Source organism: Drosophila serrata, unplaced genomic scaffold (assembly GCF_035046125.1).
Source record: "Drosophila serrata isolate PLE 108 unplaced genomic scaffold, ASM3504612v1 contig_382, whole genome shotgun sequence".
Lineage (NCBI taxonomy): Eukaryota > Metazoa > Arthropoda > Insecta > Diptera > Drosophilidae > Drosophila > Drosophila serrata.
In genome coordinates, this window is record NW_028257280.1 from 3,983,070 (window position 1) to 3,992,715 (window position 9,646).

The 9,646-nt window shown below is 32.8% G+C and overlaps 1 protein-coding gene across 13 annotated transcripts in view; it reads left to right on the forward strand.

Moving 5' to 3' along the window:
• The window catches only part of Fur1 (Furin-like protease 1), a 152,307-nt gene extending 146,132 nt beyond the window's left edge, over positions 1–6,175 (forward strand). For 12 of the 13 annotated variants that reach the window (XM_020956065.2, XM_020956062.2, XM_086840505.1 and 9 more), the window contains 2 exons: positions 1,112–1,187; positions 5,143–6,175. In XM_020956065.2, coding sequence (XP_020811724.2) covers positions 1,112–1,187; positions 5,143–5,915 — 849 coding nt within the window. In that variant the 3' untranslated portion in view covers positions 5,916–6,175. Of the gene's footprint in view, positions 1–1,111; positions 4,177–5,142 lie in introns of those variants that run through there. The other variant, XM_086840515.1, reaches the window with a different exon arrangement.
• Positions 6,176–9,646: the final 3,471 nt, after the last annotated feature.

The window sequence follows — 9,646 nt, forward strand, 5'->3', positions numbered from 1 at the left end:
GCAGACAGACCCACATACATAAGTGCTTAGAATGCCAGACAGAGCGGCAACATGCAATGAACTAGGCATCAACTACGGGAATCAGACGAAAAACTTTTCCAGCCCTTCCAGTCCCCCCAACTGAGTGGCCAAAAACTCAAAACGAGCGGCTTTAAACTTTTAGGCCAACATTAAAGGCTGCGAATTTTACCCAGAACAACAGATTTTCTTTTTAAATTGGTAATTTAAGGTTTTATTGATAAGTATTACTACATTTTATTTTCCATAAACTCTATTTATACTACTAATATTAATAATAACAGAATATTTTATGAAGCAATTTCTTTGTTATAAAACTAAAAGTACTTGATACTTACTAACAAGGAATTCAACTCGATATATCAAATTCTTATAAATAACGCCGTTTCTTCGTATACCCTTACAGGGTATTATACTTTCAGTCAGAAGCTTGCAACATTGTTAAGGAGGCATTTCTGACCCTATAAACCACATATATTATTGATTAGCATCAACAGTTGAGTCGATCTAGCCATGTCCGGTTAAAAATTAAATTTTTGAAATTTTTTCCAAAGTTTGAAAATTTTATAAGGGGTTACATCATTAAAATTATCAAAATTTGACAAAAAATTTAAGTTTTTAAAGTTAAAAATTAGTATGCAGATTTATTAACATAATAAAAACTATCAAATAAAGATTTCCCATTTAAAATTAATGCTTTTTTGGCTTAGTTATGAGTTTTTGAAATTTTGAATTACCTCAAAAAATGTCATATAAAAGTAACATATTCATTCAGAGAATGCGGAAATTACTTATAATCAATTCCCAATTCGATTCTAGAATTCCATTTTAAGGTGCAAGAGTTTATAATATTTGGTTTTCCGAAATTAGCTTCCTTCCTTGTTTGTTTAAATATTAAAACAAATCAATTATCATTAATGCAGCATCCTATATTAACATTTATTAAACAACCTGCCAAAGGAGAATTCTCCATGCAATGGCACTTCTATTTAATACACATGTTCATCTATCATTTTTGCTAATCTATTTCCTATCTATTTAATCATTTTCATTTAGATCAATTCTAATTCGTATTCGAAATCCTTATTTTCAGGTTGGCGATGTGGGAATGACCCGGGATCATAGCAATACCGCTGCGTGCCTTAAGTGGAGCGATCGCAAGTGCTTAGGTTTGTCCTTACTCTTTTTTACGATCATGCAAGTCTTCTTTCTAAACTTTAAACATGCCAACGACAACAACAACAATAACAAGAACAAGAACAACATCATTAGATAATTTAGCAACAAATGAGAGTCGAAGAAAAATTGGCAACAGAAAAGAAACAAAATTGAACTGTATAAGGAAAAAATGTGTAAAAGAACAGAGATGAAAAGCGAACAAAGAATTTTCCAATTAACCCTTTGATGGCAACAGGACGAAGCGTTACAAAATAAAAAAATCCAGAATCAAGAAACAAGAAAACAAAACAAAAAAAGCTAAAGATTTAAGTAACTCTTAGTGTAGGCGAGAGAAGGAAGAATCACTGCAAGTCCAAAAATATATACATACTAAAATTTTGTAGTTAAATCTAAATATAAGCCTAGTTTTACACACAATCAACACCACACAAACACACACAGACACACTCGCACACAAATGCATATTTTTTGTGGGCGTGGCTGAAAAAAAGGTTGTTTTTTATTTTAAATCGATATCCTTAATTTTTTTTGATTGTTTGTTGTCGAGACACAAGGCAAATTTTTGTATTATTTTAGACGAAATTATACACATGCATATACACAGACGTATCCTATAAATATATATCCTTTAAATATATATATATATACTATATACATTACTTTTAAGTTTTAGTTGAAATTTTTTTGTACAATTCGTTTTTAATTGTTTTCGTTTAGATTGTTTGTGTTTGTTTTAAGCCCGTTTAGTTTGATTTGTTTTTACAATGTTTTTCCCCATTGCCATTGCTTGCCCCTACACAGAGAGAAATGGAGATCATTTTTAATACATGCAACTCATGGCATTTTTTAAACCTTTTAAAACTAATATTCTTTTTTAAATCATGTGATCTTTACAATATCAAAAGTGTTTTCTATATCGCGATCTGTGTGTATAAACGAGACTTGTAAACTAAATGCATTATTTCAGATATTGCCAAGCCAGCCAAGTAGTCAACCCTAGATGCCAGCTTTTGCTTTCGTTTCTATTAAATATTTAATTAATTTCTTTCTCATTGTTTGAGTTGGTCTTCTTGCTTTTATTTTGTGTAAAAGAATAATGTTCTAGCAAAAAACAGACACTCACACACAGAAAAACAATTGCAGTTTAGAGTTCATAGTAAAAGACTGTTTCTTAAGATTAAAACTAAAACTTGGACAACGTGAAATTTAAGCGCAGTGAAATTAATAAAATGAAAAACACAAAACCAAGTATTTAATGGAAATGTTTCTAGTGTTAAGACGCCGCCAAGCAAAACAATTTTTGTATTCAAAACTAAAGAAAAACAGAAATCTAAATGGCAATGGCATGGAAATAATTATAAAAGCGAAAAGTAAATCAAATAATGTAAGGTGTAGGGGTAAAGCATAGCATAATAATATTAATAATAATAATAGACGGAAAGTAGGCAAGAAGCAACCAATAATAATTAAATTACATTACTTAAATCGTTCGAGTAATTATACTTGACAATTTATACAAAAGTTCCTGCAGTTTTCAACAAAGTTGCAACGTGACACAGAATCTGACACAAAATTATTAACAATTTCAACTGGATTGCCGAACGAACACACACAAACACACACACGCACACAAAACATATCTTTGTTATAAATTTGTTGCTTACTTAAATCGTATATTAAACACAAATCAAAAAGCAAATCAAGTGCAATAATTATTATTAAATCTCTCTCTTAGGCAGCAGCAAAACTTAACAAGTTTGTTTTTTGTGGTTAATTAATTATTTGTCGTCTCTGTATCAAACCAATTTCAACAAAAACATATCAGTTAACAGTGGTTTTTGTTTCGTAACTTGGTACAAAATATTAGTTTACTTAAAGCAAATACTTATTCCCCTTTTGTGATGATCTACACATTGTATTTTATTGGCTTTTGAGTTTAGAGACGAGACGCGACGAGTGTTCCCAATATATCTATGCATTTTCTTCGTATGAATAATCATATCGTAACTGCACAATAAACAAATACAAATATAAATGTTAATTTAAAAAACCGAACAGGTTAAAGCAAAAGTAGCAAAGTAATGCGATCGAAGGGAGGAGTATCTTTTTTGTTGTTGTTGTAATTAGCAAACACGCACACACCACAAACCAACACACACACATATTAGCCAGCGCATATATATACTATAATATAAATAAATCTAAACTAAAGCCTAGCATTTCTCTATCTGCGAAAATAGTTGAATTAACCCCTTAATTGCCCAGCATACATATAAACTATACTGACACACACGCGCAGAAATATTAACCAAAACGCACAACAATTTACCAAAACTTCGACGAGATACCAAGATAAATTATGTTGAGAGCAAATTCACAAGTAAGTTTTGTTAAGAAGCATCCCACAGACAGGACTCTGTTCCCCTTTCTTTGGTACTTATTAAATATCTTGAAGAACAACTTACACACACACACACAGCCAGAGGACACGTAGAGAATCGAGGAAAGATTTACTCTAAATGCCTAATTACTCAGTCAAGTAATTAGAGAAAAAGCCAAATTAATATTTAAGCCTAAATACTAAAGCAAGAACAAGATTCGAAAAAACAAAAAAAAGAAATACAATTACAAACTGGTACTAGGGCCTGGGGTAGAAATTAGCAACTAAATATATTTACTTTAATGCGAAACGAAATTGTAAAATAACATCGGAACAAGAACCCTAAATTAATGCTTGCAATTAATCAAGCCGAAACGAAATGAAATTAAACTTTTTTAAATGTAAAATGAGAACTCTTAAATTAGTGACTAAAAGAAAACGAGAACAAAAACAAAAGAAAAGTAAACCTCTTAGGAATGGAAATTGAGAACGCCGCAATTCGAAACTCAATACAATTTTTTATGTATGTTTGTGTATATATCTATCTATATATAATATATCTATATGAGTAATAAATAAATGCATTGAAACCGTAAAAACCAAACTCGTGTCGCAGCCATTTATTTCCAACAACAAAATTCAAAGCAGCAAGCGAAACATGCTCAAAATAAACATAACTATTAAAATAAAAATCTTTAGGATTGGAGGCTGCTGAGTAGTACTCCAAATTGAACCATATTTTCTCCGAATCCAGTCCCAATTGAAATTTCGAGATTGCAGACAAGGTGAGTGTTTTGGTCCAAGAAAAATGTTCCATCCTAAGTATTTTGTTTCGTGCTACGTTTTTGATTTCAATGGAAATTGAACCATTTCCCTTTAACCATTTCCTAATTTGTTTCTTTCGTTACGTTAACTATTTTCTTAACACAACTATTAAGATCGTTCATTCTCATGTCTTTTGGTGATTGGCACAGTGAACACTCATACGCTGCTACCCACAATCGCACACTGGCTTTCAGTTTTCAGTTTTTTCTTTATATTTCATATACCTTCTGCTATTTTTGAGCATGTTTTCCTCGCTGAGCTTTGAATTTTTTTGTTGCTAATAGATGCCACATTTGTACGCTTGCTTTTTGGTAATATAAAAAAAAGACTAATTCTGGTGTGTGGAGGTAAAACTAAGAGATACAAGATAGATTTTTATTGCTCATTTAGCAGGCGTATTGAAATGGTTCTAGTCAGCAGATAACATTATTATCTATTTGTTGCCTTTGTTTTGTACACATTTTAACTATTTAATATTGCTTTTATATATATTTTATTTAAATGTTTATTATTATATACAAAGTACTCCATGATAAATATCAAAAAAACAGTTGAGTCTCTCATCATGCTCGAAACATAGCTTTTTATAGTCTGCATTTATCCTTGTTTAATTCTCTACTAACCTACTATCTTTAAAACTGTCTTCTTCCATCTTAAACTGTCGGTGAGGTAAATCACTTAATTAGCCAATTTTAAATATAAACCAACACTATAATATATATTTTTCTAACCCTTCGCAGAGTGCAACGATTCCGCCTACATGTACGAGGATCTCTGCTACGATGTCTGCCCCCAGCACACGTATCCCTTGGATAAACTGGCTGCTGAAGAGGAGGAACTGGAGAATGAGGATGAAACCACTGGACCTGGTCCTGTCAATCCCTACACTAGGCCTACCACCGATCATCCCTCAGAGCTGTCCAATTCCATAGACGACAAGCAGGATCCTCTGCAGGCGGAGGATCGACGGCGTCGTCGTAGTCGCAGAACTGGCTCTCCGCTCATCCAACTGTCGGAGGTACCGGCCAGGACTTGTGCCCCGTGCGACAGGAGCTGCCTGGCCTGCTACGGACCCCTGGCCTCGCAGTGCAGCACCTGCTCCCCGGGCAGTCAACTCCGCAGGATCCTGAACGAAACCTTCTGCTATGCCTACGTGGTGCGCAGCACAGGCATGGCCACAGTGGTGGATATATCCGAGGAGGGTAATCCAAGTACGCTCAAGTACATGAACGGCACCACAGTGCTGCTCCTGCTGGCCGTGGTCTTCTCCGTGGTTGGCTTAACCGTTGCCGGAGGCATTGTCCTCTATCAACGAAGGGAAGCTGCGCGAAGCAACGAACTCTACTCTCGAGTGGCTTTGATAGCCGGCGAAGATAGTGACTCGGATAACGATGATGAACTGTTCCGGGCCCATTTTCCGAGCAGCACAAAAAAGAATGTAATGGAGTATCGGGACGAGGCACCTAGCGAAGCGATCCCCACGGATCCAGAGGCCAACCAATTGGTCCCCTAGATACCCATATTTTAAACATAATGATTTGCATTTAACCACCATTAAGAACCCGAAAGATTTAATATAATATATCCTCCACCATGAAAAAAACACTCGTTTTCGGTTATCATTTTAATACATTCGACGGCAAACATTGCTCCCTTATTACAAGCCAAACTAGTTTAAAAGTATTAAACAAAAAAATTAAAGGAAAAAAATTAAAACAAAAACCAAATTTGTATATTTACGCCTTAATAAAAATACTACGATATATGATAAAACCTTGAACTATTGTTAAAATTCTTAATTCCCCGGCAGAGTATAAGACTTACAGCCCAAACCTTGAAACGCAGTGAAGGATTCATTTCCGACCCTATAAACCATATATATTCTTGATCAGCATCAACAGCCCAGTCGTTCTAGCCATGCCCGGTCAAATAATAAATTTTTGACATTTTGCCGAAAATTGAAAATTTCATAAGGGGTTACATCATTAAAATTGCTAAAATTTGGCAACAAATTGAATTTTCTAAATTTAAAAACTGAGTATGCAGCTTTGTTAGTCTACTAAAAACTAGCATAGAACAGCTTTCCGAATTAAAATTAATGATTTTTTGGCTTAGTTATGAGTTTTTAAAACTATGATTTTTAGGAAAAATTGTCTGTTTTTATACCTTTTTGCAGGTTTCTTTATCTTTAGGCAAAAACTGACAATAGCATCAACAAACGCAGTATGCAGACTTGTTAGTGCAATAAAAACTAGCACAGAAAAGCTTTCCGAATTAAAATTAATGCAATTTCGGCTTAATTATCATGTCCGAAAAACGTTGGTTTTTCAAAAAAATTGTCTGTTTTTATACCTTTTTAAAGAATATAATTTAAGTCCGAAGCTTGAAACGCAGTGAAGGAGTCATTTCCGACCCTATAAACCATATATATTCTTGATCAGCATCAACAGCCCAGTCGTTCTAGCCATGCCCGGTCAAAAAATAAATTTTTGACATTTTGCCGAAAATTTAAAATTTCATAAGGGGTTACATCATTAAAATTGCTAAAATTTGGCAACAAATTGAATTTTCTAAATTTAAAAACTGAGTATGCAGCTTTGTTAGTCTACTAAAAACTAGCATAGAACAGCTTTCCGAATTAAAATTAATGATTTTTTGGCTTAGTTATGAGTTTTTAAAACTATGATTTTTAGGAAAAATTGTCTGTTTTTATACCTTTTTGCAGGTTTCTTTATCTTTAGGCAAAAACTGACAATAGCATCAACAAACGCAGTACGCAGACTTGTTAGTGCAATAAAAACTAGCACAGAAAAGCTTTCCGAATTAAAATTAATGCAATTTCTGCTTAATTATGATGTCCGAAAAACGTTGGTTTTTCAAAAAAATTGTCTGTTTTTATACCTTTTTGAAGAATATAATTTAAGTCCGAAGCTTGAAACGCAGTGAAGGAGTCATTTCCGACCCTATAAACCATATATATTCTTGATCAGCATCAACAGCCCAGTCGTTCTAGCCATGCCCGGTCAAAAAATAAATTTTTGACATTTTGCCGAAAATTGAAAATTTCATAAGGGGTTACATCATTAAAATTGCTAAAATTTGGCAACAAATTGAATTTTCTAAATTTAAAAACTGAGTAAGCAGCTTTGTTAGTCTATTAAAAATTAGCATAGAACAGCTTTCCGAATTAAAATTAATGATTTTTTGGCTTAGTTATGAGTTTTTAAAACTATGATTTTTAGGAAAAATTGTCTGTTTTTTAACCTTTTTGCAGGTTTCTTTATCTTTAGGCAAAAACTGACAATAGCATCAACAAACGCAGTACGCAGACTTGTTAGTGCAATAAAAACTAGCACAGAAAAGCTTTCCGAATTAAAATTAATGCAATTTCGGCTTAATTATGATGTCCGAAAAACGTTGGTTTTTCAAAAAAATTCTCTGTTTTTATACCTTTTTAAAGAATACAATTTAAGTCCGAAGCTTGAAACGCAGTGAAGGAGTCATTTCCGACCCTATAAACTATATATATTCTTGATCAGCATCAACAGCCTAGTCGTTCTAGCAATGCCCGGTCAAAAAATAAATTTTTGACATTTTGCCGAAAATTTAAAATTTCATAAGGGGTTACATCATTAAAATTGCTAAAATTTGGCAACAAATTGAATTTTCTAAATTTAAAAACTGAGTATGCAGCTTTGTTAGTCTACTAAAACAGAACAGCTTTCCGAATTAAAATTAATGATTTTTTGGCTTAGTTATGAGATTTTAAAACTATGAATTTTAGGAAAAATTGTCTGTTTTTATACCTTTTTGCAGGTTTCTTCATCTTTAGGCAAAAACTGACAAAAGCATCAACAAACGCAGTACGCAGACTTGTTAGTGCAATAAAAACTAGCACAGAAAAGCTTTCCGAATTAAAATTAATGCAATTTCGGCTTAATTATGATATCCGAAAAACGTTGGTTTTTCAAAAAAATTCTCTGTTTTTATACCTTTTTGAAGAATATAATTTAAGTCCGAAGCTTGAAACGCAGTGAAGGAGTCATTTCCGACCCTATAAACCATATATATTCTTGATCAGCATCAACAGCCCAGTCGTTCTAGCCATGCCCGGTCAAAAAATAAATTTTTGACATGTTGCCGAAAATTGAAAATTTCATAAGGGGTTACATCATTAAAATTGCTAAAATTTGGCAACAAATTGAATTTTCTAAATTTAAAAACTGAGTATGCAGCTTTGTTAGTCTACTAAAAACTAGCATAGAACAGCTTTCCGAATTAAAATTAATGATTTTTTGGCTTAGTTATGAGTTTTTAAAACTATGATTTTTAGGAAAAATTGTCTGTTTTTATACCTTTTTGCAGGTTTCTTTATCTTTAGGCAACAACTGGCAATAGCATCAACAAACGCAGTACGCAGACTTGTTAGTGCAATAAAAACTAGCACAGAAAAGCTTTCCGAATTAAAATTAATGCAATTTCGGCTTAATTATGATGTCCGAAAAACGTTGGTTTTTCAAAAAAATTGTCTGATTTTATACCTTTTTAAAGAATATAATTTAAGTCAGAAGCTTGAAACGCAATAAAGGAGTCATTTCCGACCCTATAAACCATATATATTCTTGATCAGCATCAACAGCCCAGTCGTTCTAGCCATGCCCGGTCAAAAAATAAATTTTTGACATTTTGCCGAAAATTGAAAAATTCATAAGGGGTTACATCATTAAAATTGCTAAAATTTGGCAACAAATTGAATTTTCTAAATTTAAAAACTGAGTATGCAGCTTTGTTAGTCTACTAAAAACTAGCATAGAACAGCTTTCCGAATTAAAATTAATGATTTTTTGGCTTAGTTATGAGTTTTTAAAACTATGATTTTTAGGAAAAATTGTCTGTTTTTATACCTTTTTGCAGGTTTCTTTATCTTTAGGCAAAAACTGACAATAGCATCAACAAACGCAGTACGCAGACTTGTTAGTGCAATAAAAACTAGCACAGAAAAGCTTTCCGAATTAAAATTAATGCAATTTCGGCTTAATTATGATGTCCGAAAAACGTTGGTTTTTCAAAAAAATTGTCTGTTTTTATACCTTTTTGAAGAATATAATTTAAGTCCGAAGCTTGAAACGCAGTGAAGGAGTCATTTCCGACCCTATAAACCATATATATTCTTGATCAGCATCAACAGCCCAGTCGTTCTAGCCATGCCCGGTCAAAAAATAAATTTTTGACATGTTGCCGAAA